This window comes from Haliaeetus leucocephalus, unplaced genomic scaffold, assembly GCF_000737465.1.
Source record: "Haliaeetus leucocephalus isolate CR32 unplaced genomic scaffold, Haliaeetus_leucocephalus-4.0 Scaffold897, whole genome shotgun sequence".
NCBI lineage: Eukaryota > Metazoa > Chordata > Aves > Accipitriformes > Accipitridae > Haliaeetus > Haliaeetus leucocephalus.
In genome coordinates this window covers 1,152,342-1,173,756 of record NW_010973333.1, presented here as the reverse complement: position 1 = coordinate 1,173,756, position 21,415 = coordinate 1,152,342, and the positions used below count along the sequence as shown (strand labels likewise).

The window sequence follows — 21,415 nt, the reverse complement described above, 5'->3', positions numbered from 1 at the left end:
ACATTTTTAAAGACAAAATGTGAGGCAAAAAGGTAAGCTTGTGCAAACAACACACATCAGTAAGTTTATGTGTTTCTGGATTTTCTTCTAGGGAATTATTTATTTGCAGTGCAAAGCATTGTGTGGCAGGTTTCAAATAAAGAACTGCATGGTTGTCAAGCAGTTATGTATAGCAGTACATGGTGCAGTTTTAAAAGATTAATACAATTCAGTTACCTACCTTGAAGCTTCTTTAATAACATTTTGTAAAAATATCAGTCGGGTTTGTAAGCTTCCTTGTACATGCTTCAGTAAAAAGAAGATTCTTTCATATTCTTAAAGAGAAGAGCAAAATCATAGTTACTTAAGAAATGCCTATACAAATATCTGTTGTTCTGAGTGAAATCTGAGTGAAATGCAACAGATTTCATTCAGCTTTTGTAAGCTTTTAGGATATATCTCCTATCAACCAGGCCTGTAGCAATGACATACTGTTTAATGAACACTAGCATTAAAAAAAACAGGAAACTGCAGTTTAGGGTATTACTGGAACACCTAACAAGAATTCTAACACTGATAATATAAAAAACATGACCATCATGGACATTGATAAGTATAGCAATGTTTTAATCACTCATCTGGGAAGTTTTTAGCAGAGGTTTTAAAACAAATCTTTTCAGCTTTAAATTTATTTTGCTTCAGTCTCATGGTTCATCATGTTTCTAAAATAGTGATCTAATGTGAATTCTTTGTCTGGCTCTCATGCCAATCACCTGAAAGAGATTTGGTATACTTACTCCTTCCTGGTTTTCGGATCTCTTTCATAATTTGTGCTCTTAGCTCTATATTAATCTCTCTGGAACTTCTGCAATGCGCTGTTTTTCTCCCTTTGCTGGGTGAAGACATCGGCAAGTTCTCTTCAGTACTTTGCTCTTTACTACCTGATTCCTCATGATTCTCCAAAAACCCGTCAACATTCAAGTTATTCTCTAAATGTTCATGGCCTACATCCTCTGTATGAGCTGCTGGTCGATCCAATGAGTTGAACGGAGAAGAGGGAATTGAAAACTCTGAATCCACAGTATTTGGGAAAACGTCTGATGAAAGTGGGTCTGTAACATGATTCTCAACCACATCATCCATTGTAACCTCATTATTTGTTTCTGATGCTGAAAAAAAAAAAAGATTACTCTTGTCAGTTTCACATTCTTTATCATCTGATATAAGTCAATAAGTCAGTTCAGTATTAAACTCTTGTAAAGCTATGCTCCAGCTTGTATAGTCTACTCTACACACCAGGCATAAGAAAATGTGTTTGTGGGTTGTAATAGTGAGCACATTACTATATCTTCTGGCAATTAATGGCTTAAAAAAAAATCCACAGGTATATTCTATATATGAAAAGAAAAATTGCTATATGACACCAACAAAAGAAAAAGCACCTGTAAAATCTGTTTTAATGACATGCTTGTCTTTCCCCATTAAATTGAACTGACAAAGTTTACTTTAGTGCTGAACAGTGAGCAAGACTTACAGCACCTCAGCTCCACACTACGGGAAGTGAATTCACCACACTTGAAGCAAAATTCAAATTAACTTCACATTGCGATACTATTGGAGCATCTGCATTCCCAGGCAAAGGAAGAACACCCTTCTGACTGTTTACATTGTCTCCTCATTTAATACAGGAAATGCATTGTTTATACTGGGAAGTTCATATGAAAGAGACTTCTGTCTGAAGGACTATTTTAACTCTTTCTGTAATTAACCCCAGATGCACACTTAAATACTTCATTTTCAAAAATGAGGGATAAAATCGCCATATTTGGGAAATCAGCCAATGGCATTTCTACATAAACAAGTTTTTTGCATAAATTAAAAAGCAAACTCTCTAAAGATGATGAAGATTCACTTACTTTTGTGAATAGGAATAGGTTTAATAACATCAGGCTGTGCTTGAGTGATTGGCGTTGGTGGCCCTTTCCCTCCAATGTGGTTATTCACAACTGGAGGAGTTTGCGGTCGACCTCTGAGCAGTGGGGACATACAACGTCGTCTTTTTGGAATCCCTTGCATATTTGGTTCTCCAGGTCTTTTATGTTTATTTTGAGGTCCTGATACAAATTCATCTGCTTCATCTATCATCATTCCCTGTAATTAATTTAACGGGGAGAATTCTTAAACTTTATGCCAAAAATACATCATATAAAATACAATGAATGCTTTGATGTTATGATGATGTTTACCATGTATAAGGCAACTATGTAAAACATGCCATTATGTACTGAATTCTCAAATGTCAACCAAAACCTCCCTAGACTAAATCAATGTGCTTAAGGCCCTTATCCAACAGTCTGCCTAGTAAGACAACTGAGTGGGCTGTCAAACTTCCTTTTCAGTAATTGCAAAATAACTAAAACATTTATAAGAGCAGCTCTAAATGACATTGGTAATTTGGTCAAGTCCAAGACAGATCTGGACAAAAGGGAGAGTCCATGCTCTCAAAGTTAAGGGAAGCTTTTTATGGAGGAAGTTTGGTAAAGAAAACATGATTAGGTATTAGTTATACTACAGTGACAAACATATTTCATTTATAATACAATTCAGAGGCATAATACTGATTTTCCAATAAAGACTGCCCTCCATAGAATACTATTGATGGAAAAACATCTGAGACGCTTTCCTGTAAGCAGTACTTCTCCAAATACTGGAAAGTGATTCTCCAATACATTGCTCTTTGAATGGTCTAATCGGCAGTGCACACACTCACAACAGCACATTTTTAAAAAGCTTTACAGGAAAGTCACCTTCTTGTCCAATTTGAATGGATTGCCAAACGTATGAAGCCTTCGTGGTTGATCAGGATCAAGCTCTCGGAGCGGAGAAGGTATTTGTTTTAGATACTCCTGGTAATTTCCCATTTGTGCTATAGGTACGCTGTGAACTTGATCTATCATAACAGAAGGGTTTATTAATATATGATACTGCTCACCTTATGAGAATTTAGTCTATATCCACTTCACACCTCCAGTTTTCAGTCTTTTATCAAATGCATTAACAAAATAGATTTGCAAAACTCACCATTATTCTTGCCTAACTGGTATTTATACCATCGTGTTTTGAGTGCAGGAAACTTGCTTAAATGAATCAGTACGTGCCTTGTGTATTTATCATTATGACAGGGAAATAAGCAATAGTTGTCATACATGGATGTTAGTTTTCCAATATGTCCCATAAGTTTTCAACAGGGCAGATGGGTGAAAAAACTGAGACTGGGAACAAATTATAACTAAAACATTACTACAAACAAAAGACACATTAATGCAAAGTAGTAATGCCATGCTGCATACAGCTTTGACATAACCCAATTTTAGCCACCCAAAATTTTTTGATGAGACTAGCATTTTCCCAAAGCAATGGTGATTTTTGACCACTGGAATCAAGAAATTCTTAAAATCCATAGGACCTGATTCTAAACTTGTTATGGATTTAAAGTTGCCAAGCCTTTGAACAAGTAAAACGTATGCTTTTAGTGGTTTAACCCCCTCCCCAAAGAGTAACTTCTCTGCATTTCACCTTACATTATCACTTCATTACAGATGTTAATCTGACCCAAGTAGTGGCAAGACTAATGTAACATACACATTGCTCTTCTCATTTTCTCCACTTACTTCATCATCTTCTGTTGCCATAAAGCAGTATCAGAAGACACAGTAGAAAGGTAAAGGAATAAATTAGCAGACTACTGAACTATTTGCTGTTGGCCTAAGGCAGCACCCAGTGAGCAACCTTACTTTTCCACTGCTAAAAATCCACTTCTATAGAGAGAGATCGTAATGTTCAGAACTGCCCTGTGATTTTTTTCCAGATACATCATGAAAGTTGTGAAAAAAACAGTAAACAAAATCTTATTTAAAAGCCCAAGTCTCCTCATACGGACTAAAGGACAGAGCAGTGAATCTGCAATCTTCTCTAGCCTCACCATTTTTTCTTCCAGTAAGTTATTTAAGAAAAAAAAATCTAAAAGAACATGCAGTTTAATGGCAGTAGCAGACATCCACGAAGTTTTAAAGAACTACGCTACTTGTTATAGTCCTCATTTTTTTAGTACCAATCACATCACAAGTAGACAAAAAATAAACTGTTATCTAACCTTCATCTTGTCCTTTGAGGAACTTGCGAGTACTCTTCAGTAAATTAGATCTCATTCGTGTTAACTGATCCAAAAGATTTCTTCTGGGTATGTCATAAGCATTTCTAAAAGTCTGAGGTTTCAAATCCTATGGTTCCAGCAAATAAAGTTCCAATTAATACCATGTATGAAACAATATCTAGCATTTCAATGGAAGTATATTGAAAATAACAACATTACACACAGTGGTGCTTACCTTATTCAGCAAAGCTATTTGGAACCCAGCATACTCCTTCATATTGAGGTCTAGAGGTCTATGAGGAATTTCCCCAGTAATCCCCTGTAGCAGATGTTGAAAATCGTTCCTATGTGCCATAGACAGGTTGTGTGATCTGCTTCTGACCTTAATTCCAGTCTCTTGCGCTACCTTTTTGCCTACAGAGCCAATGACTCTATCGGACTCTATTTTGGCCTTAATTTGAAATAAATAAATAAATAAAATTGACAATATGCTCTTAAAAGGATTAGTCAGACTTATTCATTTTAAATTCCTATCCAGAAGATTCAACAATGTGCTAATACACTATGACGACCATAACCAGGATGAGTGCTTAAGGAGTGCTTAATACATAACCACTTAATGCTTACTACAATTTTAAATATAGTGAACAGTTTGTGCCTAGGTCTTCTGCATATTTCTCCTCTGCTGCCCATTATGGTATCTAAGCACCAATATGCATGCAATGCTTTTATTTTCATAAAATGCCATAATTTGACTAGTAATTCTCTGCAAATCTATCTGTACTCACATGGACTGTTTTCTACAATCACAGCTAAACACTGTAGTTCTCAAAAGACTGATTCTCCCACAACTATAGTTGTGATCAGTCACACAATGGTATCAACTTTTTAAAAGCTCAATACAAATAGTCATAACATTAATAAATATGAAATACATTACAATACCCAATTCTGTTTGACTAGACAGACCTAACCCCCAATATTATGTTAGATTTGTACCAAAATCAAACATGTTCATAAATGCCAGCTTTTTGGCAGAATATAGTTGAACAAAGAGCCAAAAGTAATTTACTAATACACCTGCCAATGTTGTTTTCGCAGTTTCACATAAATTTATAGCCTACTCAAAATTTGAATATATACTTATTAAGAATACTGGGTCTCTATTAGCAGTGCCTTTCAGAAGTTAGAAAAGCTTTAAGTACAATTTGCAGTGCATGTCATTATATCTTAGGAGTCTAAGATATCTAGGTTGAGAGATCAGTCCACAGAATAGTGAGCAACATGACTGTGATTTAATAGGATATACTATAAACTTCAAGAAGTTTGCTCCCTCAATCATTTTTATTAATGTTTTAAGAAAAAGCTGGTCAAACTCATTAGTTAAGTTACAAGTACTTGCACTACTGTTTCTTGAAGTTTCAAGCCTACTGCATTTTTTTATTACCTTGAACAAGAAAGCTTAACATGCACAGTTTAACAAAATAAAAGTGGAGGTAGCAAGGCAGAAATGCTTTAGCTGGTGCAGGAGACTAGTCAAAGATATGGGCACTATTCTGAACACAGTCAACAATTTCAAAAGGTCACTTGCCACTTCTATGACTGTATCCTTATTTGAGATTCTGAATTATGTCAGTTTATATTTACGGAACACTTTGTTTCCTTTCACAAGCCAAAGAAAGGACACTTTCCAATTCAAATGCACAAAGTATAAATCTCTATTTTCTGAAAAAAATGCTAGGACATCTTCAATATCTAAGGTAAGACAACATGTTTTCTTTTGGACAAAAATATGTTACTGTCTGTACAAGTAAAAATGGTCCTTAAATACAAAAAAATCTCAATTTGTACCTCCATATCTACCTCTATAGTCCAGTCTATAAAGTCTATTTTTAAATGTTAAGTTTTCCCTCAATTCAGAAAACTGAAGTGCTTTTTTGCTAATTGCTTATGGGAAGGTATTAACTTGATCTTTCTGCTCTTTTTTCCCTTCAAAGCCATTGAACTTGAGTAATTCTAATATCAGGATAATCTTAAAAAAGTTTTTACTGCTCTTTTGCTTCAACATTACCTGCTGACTCAACTTTTTGAGATATGAAATGACACTGTAACTAAGTCCATATTCCACATTGTCAGCTATAAGGTTTGGTGCTCCCATCATTCTCACAGCTTTCTTCAAAGGCTGAAACATGGAATATATTGTATAGTCATATTTAACTTTATAAGTGTTGTATACATACTTCAACTAACTGTATCCATTTCAAATAGAATCTGAGGTCTTCAAAGTTAGAAAAGAAGAAAAACAAAGACTTTCAAGGGCAGCATTTTTGTTGTTCTTTTAAAGCGTTGTTCCATTCATACAGAATCAATTATGAACAGAGATATCATTTATATACGAGTCACAGCTGATGAAATTTTCATAACATTCAGGTCTCAAGCCTTCCACAGGACTCCAGTGAAAACAGGATTATTATGCATGAAGTTTAGCTATTCTCTCTTAAATTAATACATATTCTACTTGAAATAGGGACTACACCCATAGTGGAAAGATAACTATAGTTACATAACAAAATAGAAATTTTAACACAGTAAGTCATCTTACCCCAAGATAATAAGGAGGCATTGTCTTCAAATAGCTTTCAAATGACTGTCGCCATTTCAATGTAGGCTTTGCCTTGTGTACTTTAAACAAGTCATCTGATGGTTATAAAAAGAAAAGAGACAAAATGAAAGGCATGTCTAGACAGCATTGCATCTTTTTTTCTAATAAAAGAAACTCTCAAACAAATGCCAATTGCTCAGTGCTTAAATTAATATACGTATTTTAACATACATATAACTAAACTAAATATACACACAGACAAGATTAATGCTGCAGCCAAAAGATGGAACCTGATAAATTATTTATCAAATTGAATTGGTAATTGAGACAACAGATTGGGAAAAATGGATCCTAAAATAATGAAAAGCGAGACCACAACATATCCAGAGCAGTGATGATTAAGTAAATTATCTTACACATTGAGTCTGGGTCATGAAGGTCAGCCAATTGGTGACAAGTGAAACAAGTTACTGATGACAAATACATTGCTCAACATCCTACCTTTCTACAGGTGTGTGATTAACACTGGCATTAATTGCAGTAATCTAATTAGAAGAGATCAATTCTTCAATTGCCTACCACCTAAGAAAATTTTTTATGAAGTGGTATTTACCTAGCAGTGGAAGGAGGACTGGATAATTGTAAGGCATCACAAATAAATTCACACAATTCAGCGCTGTACTAGCTTTCAAGTAACCAAAAGGATGACCAAGTTCACTGTATTTTGCACTATTGCTCACATATACCTGCAATAAAACACATTATATTTATGTAAATCCAAAATATTGTGTGCTGAAAATTTACATCCTATTTTGATTATAGAATAAAGTCTATGAAAAACAGCATTCTACAAATAACTTCCAATTCAGCATGCACTCTACTTGCCTGCCAGCAGGTCTGAGGGGATTTTCTTTCCAGGATAAACTGGGTCAGTGGTGAAGGTTCTAACTCGTATTTATCAAAAGGCAGTTTGTCAATGACCATCGGTTCACAGTCAGTACAGGAAAATTTCACCACAGGATGAGATGTGCGAGGTGGCTAAACATAAGCATTCACTGTTAATAAGTCTGCGCAACGATTAATATGCAATTGTGCTATGACAACTAAAGTAATACAGGTTCTTTGAAAACAGACATATTTAATAAGCCTATTCAATACAGGATTCATATTTATTGTTAGTGAGTCCGAAGCAATTAATTTATGACCTTAGTACTGTCTTATAATCTGAAGGAATCTTATTTTGTAAGTAAATGCCAATTGTTTTACCTATTAAGTCTAGAACAGTATGCAAGTAAAACTTCTTGCATATACACAAAAACATTGCAAATGGAAGTAAATCCCAGTGGGGACAAAAACATCTTCAATGCTACTCTGGGGCATGCCCATCTTTATTCCCCACAGAAGCAGGCACTGTACTTTTGCATTTGCTGACTTCCTCCAGCACTTTTCCTTCTTGGCAAATTAAAGAGTTACAAGATTCAAACTGAGTTATAATGACCAAGAGCAGCATGAGTTCAGAAAAAAAACAAGCTTTAGAAGAACTCACATTTTAACTAGGCCTGTGAAAAATTATTTCAATTCAAGCAATTTAAGTGTTTGGATTTTAATCTTTTTATTAATCACAGGGAAAAGGCCTTTGTGCCTTGAGTTTCAAGTGTAGGTTAACAACATATTTGAAATTTCTTTTGCTGGAAGGGAAAGCTGATGTTTTGTGTGTAATGAAAATTGGAGCTGTACGCCTTCCACTCGAGGGTTTTCAGGAGAGGAACATAAGCTCTTATACTTACCCTGAGCCTCCTACAAGGCCACAAGGCTCTGGGGAAGAGCTCAGTTGGGAAGCCTCCTTCCATTTACTCTCTTTACAAGAAGGTAACTAATAAATACATAAGATAAACTAGGGAAACACAGGGTTTCTTGGACCTTCCTACCACCTCAACTTGAAAGTAGTTTTCCTACATCTAGAAACTCTAGCCTCTTCCTTTTAGGATGAGCCACCCAAATGTTATCTGTCCACAGAGCTGGGTCTTGCCTGGAGCGTCTCCACTCTGAGGGAGGTGTACTGTCCAAGTGCACACAAAACAGGAGGCCCAACCAACTGAAGGAACCGCAGTTCTCTTCAAAGAAGATGCCTCCAATAAATAATTGTGGTGGAGTTTTTGACCAAGCCATGAAGCAGCTATACTAGCAATAAAAAGGCTGCAAAAGAAGTTGAATGCTAAGACTTGAGAAGTCAAATAACCCTTGGCTGGACAGCAGAACTATTTTTACCTCAGAGCAGTGGGAGCAGCCATTTATATGTTGATCTGCCAACACAATTATTAGCAGACTTCCATATACATTTAAGAAAGCCTTGATAGTATCATTACCTACAGTACACAAAACAGTTGTTGGGGTAGGACTGTTTGAGACAACTCCACTGTGGATCAGGTAACAGGGAGGAAAAGAAAAATATCTAACTATGGACTCAAACAGCCAAGAGTTACAAAATATGCTAAGTTTTAATACCATGTTTTCAGAACAGTAAGGAAATACAAGTCTTGAAACATTATCAGCAAACTTAGCTCCACAATGTTGCATATAGAAGGTTCAATGTGGAATTCCAATTGATGTCAACAGGAATTCAGCTGCACATGCAATAATCCAGTGCTTTATGCAGTTATGAGAACTATACATGCTACAACTAAGAGAAGAATTTTCTCATCTTCTTGCTATTCAGGTAAGTCAACCTCATGTTTTTAGCAGATTCAGTTCAACAAGCTTAGCAAGATCTTCACTTAGCAAGATCTGTTTTAGCAATCACAATCAAGATCTGCAGCAGTAGACAAACTGTACTGACTCTATAGTGAATAGAGGCACATAATCTATTCATAGTGATTACAAGGAGTACACAGGACAGTTTTCCTACAAAGCAGCTTTTTAATATCCAGTACACAATGACATTTTGTTTTTTAAATGACTATAGAAGATTTACTTTTATTCATATATGCTAGCTTGCTTTGTAGTTCAGAAGGGCATCCACGTCCTTCAATGAATGTGGCCATGGATGCCAGCAATATCAAACCTGTAAACATGACTAAAATTTCATACTTGTATCACTCCTCAAGAACCTGTATTTCAAAGAACTTTATAGATTTTTCAAACAAAGGAGATAAAATTTATGAAAAGATCAATAAGTTTGCTAGTCAGCACACTAGTTTCAGATCAGAAAACCCACAAAAATTCAATAAAAATCATCATGAAATATAGGGAACAATTATACAACTGCATTATTTCTATTTTAATGATTCTCAAGATTAGCAGAAATACAAAAATACATTATACTATACTAACAATTAGTTCTCAGACCAAATAAAAGGCAGTGGCATACATCCATTTATGAAAAAGAACAAATAAAATTAATTCTCTGGGTAGTATTTAAAAAAACAAGACAAGTTTCTCTACTTGGGATAAACTTAAGGTATGGCTACACTGCACACAGCAGATGAAATGACATTCACGTGCTAGAATGAAGACAGAACTATCACAAGGATTCAAAATTGGGAAGATCATACTATCTTTTATTAATACCATCTGCGAGGCAATAGAATTTGATAGGCTATTATCAAAGTGCTAACTTATTTCTGGTTTGATATTTTAACAGAGTTCAAACAGAAACACCACGTGCATATACTAGGTCGACATATAAATCTGTTATAGGCAGTTTCTTAATGCTTCAAAGTTACTAAAAAGCAAACCCCATGGTATTATTTGCTCATCAGTAATATATCAGAAATAACTGCAACACAGGTTTACATGTGTCATTCCTTCTTGGGTCACACCATTTTTATGGTTGCTACAATGAAGTACATATCTCAAGATTTAAAAATCAGTGAATAGGAAATCCTGGAATATTCCCCAACACACAAACCCTTTGCTTTATCTAACTTCAGTACGTACCAGCGTTGGAGAATTTTGATCTGGCCAAAAGGATTCAGGAACAGGCCAATGACCTATAGGAACCCCAGTTTTAGGGTTTGGTCTGACATAAATAAGTTTGTGACAGCTGTGCCAGGGTTGGGGTCCAAAGGATCTAGATATATCCACCTGCCCATCTACAGAAGAAAAAGGCTTTATGAGTCAAAATAGTGTTAGAACTCAAAAAGAGTATTAAACAACTTCTGTGAAGAGTTTAAGAACTAAACCCCCAGGGAAGCTCTTCCTGCAGTTAATATTCTAAGAACAGCAGACAGTTGTCAGTAAGTATTTCTGCAAAAACCCAGAAACTATGAGAAACCAAATAAGCATTGAATGTTTAGAGGATCAGAGCTGAGAAAGCCAATTATCTGGAGCCCTTCACAATAATCAGCTTCTTTCTCCTCCCATTATTATTAACAGAGAACCTTTACATTTCCATGCATAAAATAAAATTTTACACATGACTAATACCACTGGACTAACTTTTTATTGCAGCAAAGCAGGATTAAAAAAAAATCCCACAAACACTTCTCAGTAACATCTTAAGAGGGACCTAGCTAAGCTATTTAGAACAAGAAGTTAAGGCTGCACAGTTGTATTTGCTATTTTAACTCTTAATGCAGTCACTTTACTACATTAAACAAAAAAGGATAAGCATATAAACCCACGGTATTTCCATTTACATTTCTAGCTGGTTGAAAGCTACTGCTTAAAACTCATGAACCCATTTAACTATGCTTGACGCGAGTAACTGCATTTAAAACTACCTGAGTAATATGACCAAATGTAGAGGTTTTACATAGTGTCTAGCAGCTACACAGTATTTTGAAAAAGAACAACAGAATTTCAGACACAGCAGGTCCTTTTTGTAGTATTATCTTTTAAATTGCAACAGTCTTCCTTTTGTTTTGCCAACTATTACATTAAGTTCACTAAGTTATATGGATAGTGATCCCCGCCATTTGATATCATAGTGTAAAAAATTTCAAGTACCATCAATTGGCGAGGGATCTGGTCCAGCTTTTTCAAAATTTATTACCACTCCACTTTGCACTTTTTGCACCAATGACTCAAGACATTGATTCAGCATTCTTGGAGAGCACACACAATATGATCGACCTAGAACAAAACAGTCAAGGTTAAGGTTGTTCAGTGTTTCTGCCCTTATTTTAACTTGGATCATTTAAAACTGTTCACCCGTCACAAACATTGATTTACATATGGATCGCTGATTTAAAGATTCTTCCGAACACTCCCTCTTTCTTTAAGCAGCAAGGCAGCCTAGTGAAGCAGTAACGGTGTTACATGCACCTCATTGGAAATGCTTGGGTTTTAGACCCTTAATGACTTAAACTCAAATTCTTGGTTGCATTCATGGAAAATGGGCTCCCCCTTGTGACAGACATCAACACTTAACTGTCCACGAATTCTAAGTCAAAGCACTGTTAGTATAGTATGATATTACAGTCAGAAAGCAGTGGAATCAAATCCTTTTGGAATGCTTTTTAAATCCCTTTGCTTGCTCTCTATCACATCCCCTCCAATGCATCAGAATAATCGTTATGTTTTTAATATGTGATGTAATCAAAAACTTTTACAAACAAATTATAAAATTAATGCCTGAGTTTGATCTGGAATATAATTTCTAAGAGATTAAGAATATGAGTTATGATGGAGAGAAGAGTACCAATTTTGCAGAAATATTATGCATTCTGCATTGCAGAAATTCTGCACTGCATTCTGCATGCTCTGGAAGGGGAAAAAAAAAAAAAAACACAACCCAACACATTTCCTTCACTTTTGGCTTCTTCAGATCAGAGTATGCCAGGAATTTATCAAAACTGTACTGCAGAACAAACTCAATTTTTACAATTTCTAATTGTGATACCAAGGTGCATTAGAAAAGAAGTTTTCTCTTCTAAAAAAAACTGCTGAAGAAAGTAGATTCACACTCTTCCAAGGCAGGTTACATTAAATTATCTGTAGCTTTAATGCAATAAGTGTCTTTAGTTTTATTGTATCCGAGTTCTGAGTTTTCACAAATAATGTAAGAACTTAGAAATAATCATGTACATGGGGTGGAATGAGTAACAGAGCTAAACTGAATTCATTTTCATTTGCAAAAGTACTCATTTGTCAAAGGAAACCAGGGCACTCGCCTCCTGTGACTTCGCACATAGGTGTGATTGCAGAGTCATCCACCGGTACCCCTGTCATCTGCTCCGATTCTGGTGCTGTAATACCAGGCAAACGGAGAACCAAAGCAAATAACCTCTGATCCCATCGAAAGGGTTCCTTAGTCAACTCACTTCCAGGTAGAGGGGAATTGAGAGGTAAATGGAGCTGAAAAGGAATTTAAATCTGTGAATATGCTGCTTTAAAAAAAATAAAAAAAAAAATCAGGTTACATTGTGATGGCAATTCACTCTAAAAACAGTTATAACCTCTCCAGATATTTATAATTTGATTCAGATACTGTACATTAGAAGCAAGACACCCATCATTTAATCAACACTTCAAACATTTCAAGGCAACATGATGCACGAAGTTGAGAGTTACAAACTAAGTGGGAACAACCGCTTTTTAAAACCGATCTAAACTTCAGAATCAATAGAATATTTTCTTTAGAATTTCAGCAGTAAGAACTGCTTCACTGCAGTGTTCTTCAAACAATTTTCTGCAGAACAGGCCCATTCTCAGCTCAGTCTTTTCCTCGATTCTTCAAGATAAAAAGCACAACTGAATGAAAAGGTAATGTTCATCTAAGACTCCTGCAGAAGAAACATAACTTAGGTATAGTTGCTCAAAAAATCTAGCTGCCAGGATCACCTGCTCCAAATAACTCAGCTTCAACAAGTGAACTAATGTGGTACTTATGTTATAGAATCAGAAGGCAGAGATTTTATGTCACTTGGGTATATCCCACAACTAAACTCATGCCTGTGCTTTAAGTGAAAAACAGAGATTAAGATTAAAATCGACACTGAAATGCAAAATGAGTTCTCACTTTTAGGTAATAGATAACAGTAGCCACAGCTACCCATACAAGGAAGAATTGCTTGCCACATGCTGTTGTGTTGCCTCTGTCTGGGAAGAACTATGCAAAAGTTTTAGTTCAAAAAATTGAAGATACCATCCAGGGACATACAAAACATGGGAGCATTCTTTTCTCTTTAATTCCAAGAGACAGTAAAGAGATTCAAATTTCAGGCTTCAAACATGCTGCACTGAAGATACAGCAATGGTCAGGATATTATTTATTAACAACTAAGTGCAACAGCCAGAGAGACTAACAGAACAACCAAAATTCCCAGGGTTAGTGGCAATTTTATAACCAGTTAACTGAAACAAGAAAAAAAAAAATCAATGCATTAGCTTCTAAGGGACAGCACAAGGCGTTCACAACACTCTAGCCACTCTTTTTGCATCCAGATACCTCACACAGAGATTAGCAGGAAAAAGAAAGCTGATCAAAACATTCAACTACAGAAGCCCTGAACAGATAGACTAGACTTACAACAAGTAATTACAAGTTTCAGAAATATTTGATAGATCCCTGGCTGATGATACCACTGTCAGTACAAGCAAAATTCTCATTCCACCTGGAGCACTGCAGCCATAAAGGGGAAAAAAAATCCCCAAAGCAATGACTCAAGTGGTGCAAACAGTTCCATTACCTAGCTAAATACAAGGGTTAAAAGCCCAGAAGCTGAAGCAAACTCAACACTTCCTCAAACACTTTCCTTCTCATGCAGCATTCAAAAAATCCCAATTCTCAATCTCAACGTTAGCAAAGGAAACTGCTAGTCTGTTCCGAAACATGATGCAAGTCCACAAAAGCACCCATTACAAATTGCCTTCAGTTTTAGTTCATAGCGGTTCATTGAAGAGTTTGCAACAAGCTGTTGAAAAAGTTTTCTTGTTTGCTTATTTTTAAGAGATTAACTTGAAAGCATTCAACCTAATTTCTAAACTGGAAACCTCAGTTATTTCTATTTACATAATGGCAAGCATCTCATATTGGGAAAAATACATGTCTTTGTGTTTGAAAAATAATCAATTTATTGATACAATCTCAAAGCCAGGAACAAACACAACAAACTCACTCTCTTAACATGCGAGCAAGAATGAGAACCCTTTGGACTTTTCAGCACACCTGATGCTTCATCCTGAACTTCTGCTTTTGCTGATGCAACCAGAAAGCACATGTGAGAGCAGCACTATTTTCCCCAAATGTTTCACATGAAATCAGTCAAGGGGCACTCAGCTACGTACCTGGTTTATTACTAATTCACATGCATGTATTTCCCCTTTTCACACAAAGGGCCAGCAAAGCCTGCCTGGCAAAGGAAACTCAGAAGAATAGCCACATTCTTAGTAAACAGCCTAGAATCTTGACTGTAAGAGGACTCAATTGCAAGTACTAAACCGTCCTCACCTGGGGCTATTAAGGAACATCATTCACCAAACTTTCCTACTTAGATCTGACTGGACAGAAGATTTACTAGCTCTGAAGAGTACATTTCATCTGCAAAACATACATATGTAACAGCACTGTTTTTCTTCAGGCAGCATATATACATTTTTTTTAATATATGTATTTATATATAAGTATCCCAATGGGCCCTGCACCAACACTATACTGAGTTCAGTTTATCTCAAACTACAAAACCTTTCTTTGACTTAGCTGGTTATATATATTGAGAGAAACCCAAAACCAAACAGCACTCAGGAGCAGGTCTTTGCATTATGTACATATTACTATCAGGAACATTTTCAAACTGCAAGATGACAAGTAAAGCCAGCGTCATCAAGTCAAACGTCCTCACTTTCCTTCCCACAGTTTAATTCCAGTTAAATTTAACATCCATGTTACTGGAGAAATTATAGATTCAAACCAGGCCTCATTCTCCACACACATTAGTAACTTGGTCTTCTTACCTCCAGTTACTTTTTTTTTAACTGGTATTGTATTACCATAGCAACTGCATACCTAGCAGAAAATCAGATGAGCCTAGAAATGTACATCTTGCATTTAATTTCTCTTTCCCCACGCATATTTCAATATAAAGGCATGCACATCTTTTCCTCTTTATCCTTCATATTGGTTGCTGAGAAGAAAGACTGAACAATTTAAAGGGAGGTTATTTACCAGCAATGGTCTTCAACATGTTGTCTATATATAATCACAGACAAGTGTCCTCCCAGCTTAGTACTAAAAACAGCTGTTTTGTCTCAACACTAGTTTGTAGGAGCACACACAAACCCTACCATTCCCAAATGCCATAATGCTACAGTAAGATAGCAGTGTGTGCCTTATGCTTCTTCCCTGCCTTCAAATCCACTAAAATGTTCAAGAACCAAGAGAGGTTGGAGGACAACCTTTTACTGAAGAGATCTTAAAGAACTCCGTTATTGGAAAGCAGGTCTTTTGTTTATTCTGAGTCCTTGTTTCTACATACATTTATGCTATCATAAGAAGCAGCACAGTATGAAATCCTCAAAAAGCATCAGAGGATCCTAGAGACCCTAGGCTGAATAAAAGCTAGATAAGCATTAGAAAACTCTGCAGTGGCACGGTAGTTGGTGAAAGAGAGCAATGCTGTTCTGGCAATGATTGCACTTACAGGCTTACGCATTACAACGGGCAGCACTAGCACTGCTTAAGCTTTAGTACCCAGGTAATTACAGGCAGCTCCATCTTGGGAAATCTCATAAAAGGTTAATACAGGATTAGGTACTCAATAAAAATATCCATACAGAGACAGTCAACTTCTCTGTCTTTCTGTATCTAAAAAAAGAAATCTTTAAAAAAAAAAAAATCTATCGGCAAATAACCTTCCTTGCAGGCTTTTCTGGTACCCATAAAAAGACAAGGCACATCTAACATTCCAAGCAAATGCAGTATTTCCTCCTTAGAGAACTGAAGGACTAAGGATGGGCAATGAGATTCAAGCCCAGCTGAGAAAACATGCTCTTCATAGGCTGAGAAACTCCACTTAAAGTTAGCAGCAGCATTATGTTTTCCCATCTTTTTCCATCCAATCGTATGCAGCTATAACACAGAGATAGAAAGCCACAAATTGTTCCTCCATAGGAAATAACTTAAGATCACTGAAGAGACACCAGGTCAACGACATGATACACTTGGCCATTCTTACACTAACATTAACCATAAGTGCACACTGAGCTGATAGTTCCACAGCACTCACAAGTCAAGAGCTCTGGGGCTCAGTGCCAAATGCTGTGATCCTGGCAACTGCTGCTAACAGGAATAACATGGATGAGGAAGAACGGGAACATACATCTAATAAGATCTGCCACACGTTTCTTGCAGAATTTGTTTAGAAATCAAGATTTCTAGCTGTAGGAACTACGATTAAAAATATTATGGAGCATTTACAGTTCCTGATTACTCTTGAAAGTAAGCAGGACCTTACCACTTGTTACAGTTATTACAGCAGGGATGCAAGATGATCAGCCCTGAGAAGGATCCATGTGACAATGTCAAACAGTTCTGGGATAAGGAGTCAAGAAAAATCACTGATTCCTCCTGTAAGAGTCTCTTATAACTGGAAGATCAGAATAGCAACATACAGAAGCCAAGCAGCATTGCTCTTGCTTTTTGTTTGCACAATCATTCACCAGAATGTATCTATAGGTCAATAGCCCAGTTTCCACCTTGCAAAGAGGAGTTTAATGCTTCCTCTTAAAACAGAGGGTATGTAGAAGGAAGACAAGGGAACATAGCTTAGTAGCTGCAAAACTGGAGAAGTATGACATCTTATTTCATAACATAAAGAGGAATAAGAGAAACCCCCTCAAGCAATTAAACACTTGTTAAAGGAAAGATCAGGAAAGGGCTAAGACCAAATTTGAGGGATCAGGCCAGAAGTGAAAGCCACAGGAATCCATACCATGAGACCAATAATTAATGATGGTATTCCAACAATATAAGCCCATCCCTTCCTCAAGTTATGACTGGGACAAGCAAATCCAGGGAAGAATCTGGTCAACATGTCATGCTGAGCATAGAACTGATGCTGGCACTCCAGTACATCAGCACTGGTGCATTAGAAGTCAGTGCCAGAAGGGACAAGACTGAAAACCTTACTAACTTGTGCTGGTGAAGATGATAATTGCATAGACTGCATCATTTCTGTCTTCAGTCTGAGGAACCACATTCATCAGAGACAAAGTAGTGCTGAATGAGTAAGGCTCTTTATCTGCAAAACCCATATTAAATTCCACAAAGGAACAGGACATCTGAAGAATTCAGGAAGAGCTCTGAAACAGGGTTTAAGCTTGACTGCTTCACACCAGGGCAAATGACAAGTGTTCCCACAGTGATAAAGCTGATTTAGTTGGTAAGAATGCAAATGTTCATCCAAATGACAAAGCTTTGAGAAAACTTGCCTCCAGGTTCCACGCTGGCTTCACAGGCTTTCCAAAAACAATGTTCTGTCGGTTCCCTTGTACTTAAGTTTTAAAAGAACTAAAAATATACTGCCTTAGTCTGTGATAAGAACTTTACACAGGAAGTAAAAACACTGTTGTCATAGCCAGTGGGATATGATCACTTCCAACACCAACTCTGAATAGCTTCTCCAAAGTCAGACCCAAAGAACAGAAGAGACATTTGAAAGTGACCAAAAAGCTTTGTTATTGAACAGAAGAGCAACAACAGACTTCCATATCTCCAGGGTAGTGTTACTGTATTAATTCTGCCTCATTTCTGCATGTCCAACTTGAGAGGTAACTGTAAAGGATGCTCAAGCTACACTAAGAAAAATTCTGATCAATAGGACACACATTGACAAAAGCAAAAGATTATCCCTGAAAGATAGAAGCACCCTCAGATGCTTTGTTCCCCTGCTCTTTGATAGTGTTAAGGATGTTCCTACCAGTACAGCTATAGCAAAAGAGGGGAAAAAAAAAAAAATCACATCCATTGCTGGGTATGAAATATATACCCTGTAAATACATATGGAAGAGCACTCAAAGAAACTTGCATTTTGTCTTGCAGGAAGTAAGAGCAGTGGTCACTTGCAGTTCTTCCAGAAGGCAATGCCTTTAAATTTGCTCATTTACCAAGAAATCATTAGTTCACTATCATTAGTAGAGCAGATTCTGCATCTCAAATCATGTAAGTGTCAAATTTGGCCCAATGTCACAATCATGACACTAAAACTCTGGGTGTAGTGCACACTTATCAGTGAGCACCACTCATGAGCCAAGCCTAAATTCAGTAGATTAAAGCAGCCACCAGAAAACCCATTTTCTCAACAGAAGTTACAACAATTTAAAGATGTGAATGTGTGACCAAATGTTTGCCTGACCATAAGAAAATGTCATCTTGTGAAGACCAACACAAAAAACTTGTTGGCTATAAAAAAATACTCTTGCTGTAAGAAAAAGAGCTCATCACAGCCAATAGAGCTTTCTTACCTAAATCATTTTGGATAAATGAACAAGATGAAAGGAAATCTAATGTATACCGTTCTATGATTCTACATTACAAGGGACACTTGAAGGTTATAGAGTCCAGAACCTTCCGATCGCTCAGGGCCTTGTCCAACTCAGTTCTGAGCATCTCCAATAACGGAGATCTCGCAACTACTGGACAACCTATGCCAGTGTTCAATCACCCACACAGTTAAAATTTTTCTTGATATCCAGTCAGAATTTCCCCAAGTACAGTTTGTAGCTGTTGCCTCTCACCTCAGCCCTGTGTACCTCCAAGAAAAGCCAGGCTCCCTCCCCCATTAAGTTGTTGCAGATGGTGGTAAGACACCCCCAACCCCACAGGCTTCTCTTCTAAAGGCTGAACAAACCCAGTTCTCAGCCTCTACCCAGATGCCTTTTGCTTCACCCCCTGAGCATCCTGGTGTCCCTCACTCCAGGTGTCAATGTCAGACTTTACAAGTTAGTCATCTGACAGCAGAGAAGTTGCTTCTCCTCAAGAAAAGACTTAGACAGCTAAGTGACTACCCAATTAGCTCTTAAGAAAACAAAACAGTATTCTGCTAACAGCACTAAATGTTGTAGAAGGCTCTAAAGGTGTCACACTACCCTCTGTTTAATTAACACTTGCTCACTGACAATCACTGTAAATATGAGGCTGCAATTTTACTCAGTATTTTGGACCACACCCAATCAATCACTGGATTAAGCTGAAAAGGACTTATTGAGTAAAAAAATATGATGAAAAGTGAGGTTTTATACAGACAACCTACTTGGTATCATGGATCCAGGCATGCCCTTTCAGTTACCGGCTATGGCTATTTGTTAGTAGTCCACATAAAATTATGAGGTCATTCAACTTTCTTCCTCTAAGTCAGACACATTACAAAAACACTCAAATACCACTTTCCATACAAACAACTTCTGTAAGTGCTGTAAGAATGTGTTATAATAGAGTATTAGGAGAAATTCAAGTAAATTATGAACAATGATGTATGACAAGTTAATCTGTATAGTCAAATGTGGTGTACCACACGGAAAAGCCTGAATCCTCCTCTTAAGCTTCAGGACAGACCTTTGGATATTAAGCTTTTCCCTGAAAAGGCAATGAGCTTAGGGATTTTTTCTTATTGTTGGGCTGGGTTTTCTTTACTACTGCATGGAATGGGCACTGAGCTGGTCAGACCAACCCTATCCCTAGTGACCTCTTCCATCTTTTTAAGGAAAGAATTCAAAACCACCAGTAAGTTAAAATAATTCAGTGCCTCAGCATTTGCTATAGCTCTGAGTTTTCCAGATGTCTGAACAGGTATTCCAGTATATTAAGATCTGGTGTTTTAAACTGCTCTACAGATTTAATTTGAAATACATTTCTTCAGCTCTTATCTTGGATTATAAGGATACTACTGATTTGATTATAATCACTTTAAGAGCCCAGTGTGAAAGTAGTACGTATTTCACATACTCCCTAGTGCCCACATCCTTTGGGAAATCACTACGTTAATTCAGGTCTATACATAAAGAACTTCTATCTAGACCAGTTAAAGACATACAGGCTTTACAGAAATCAATTTGTTCTGCTAACAACGTATTTGAAAATCCATGCACTCCCTGGATAGAAATAGCAAACTGATTCTACTAAACAGATGAACAGTTGTACTGCATGTTTCTCTCACATGTGATAAGGAAAAAGAGCTATCCAGATTTTTGTAGTACCATTGTATAAAATTACCTCAAATTAAAAAGGAAAAAACGCAGGTTTAAACTATTAATAAGCATACTTTTGAGAAGTCATTTATGCTCCTACATAAGTGTAAACAGTATTCTAACACAACATTTAGTACACATCATTGTAAACAGAGGTCAGATCTTACCTCTTCCTGTATCCCACTGGTAGTAGTTAATTTACTTCCATCAGTAACTGTTATAATTATTGCTGGCTCCAGAAAAAAGGGGTTTCGTCCCTAAGGGAAAAAAAAGCCATTTCATGTAAAATGCTGTAACAAATTGATAAGCTTCTGTTCAGTCATTAAACAGCCATTGATACCCACAGACAAAACAATAAGGCCTGAGGTATTTATTCTCAGGTACTATATAGTAAAGTGCTATGGGTTTCTGAGTCTTCTTGCAGTTAGGCCATGTAAAGCTAGACACTTAATATATCTGTATTCAATAAATGCATACAAAAACATGGCAAAAATGGCTAACATAAGACTTCAAGAACAACGTGCACTGCAGTATTCTGACAAGCTACTAGCTGTTTA

The 21,415-nt window shown here is 36.6% G+C and overlaps 1 protein-coding gene across 2 annotated transcripts in view; it reads right to left on the bottom strand.

The window, feature by feature from the left end:
• The window catches only part of INTS6 (integrator complex subunit 6), a 43,711-nt gene that overhangs the window by 3,561 nt on the left and 18,735 nt on the right, over nt 1–21,415 (bottom strand). Inside the window, exons 2-15 of one of the 2 annotated variants that reach the window (XM_010583357.1) lie at nt 21,026–21,115; nt 12,848–13,031; nt 11,682–11,807; nt 10,671–10,825; nt 7,620–7,772; nt 7,348–7,480; nt 6,735–6,829; nt 6,204–6,314; nt 4,368–4,583; nt 4,133–4,259; nt 2,787–2,929; nt 1,896–2,130; nt 777–1,148; nt 221–314 (exon numbers count right to left, since the gene is read on the bottom strand). In XM_010583357.1, the coding sequence (XP_010581659.1) occupies nt 221–314; nt 777–1,148; nt 1,896–2,130; nt 2,787–2,929; nt 4,133–4,259; nt 4,368–4,583; nt 6,204–6,314; nt 6,735–6,829; nt 7,348–7,480; nt 7,620–7,772; nt 10,671–10,825; nt 11,682–11,807; nt 12,848–13,031; nt 21,026–21,115 (2,234 nt within the window). Of the gene's footprint in view, nt 1–220; nt 315–776; nt 1,149–1,895; nt 2,131–2,786; nt 2,930–4,132; nt 4,260–4,367; nt 4,584–6,203; nt 6,315–6,734; nt 6,830–7,347; nt 7,481–7,619; nt 7,773–10,670; nt 10,826–11,681; nt 11,808–12,847; nt 13,032–15,629; nt 15,702–21,025; nt 21,116–21,415 lie in introns of those variants that run through there. The other variant, XM_010583356.1, reaches the window with a different exon arrangement.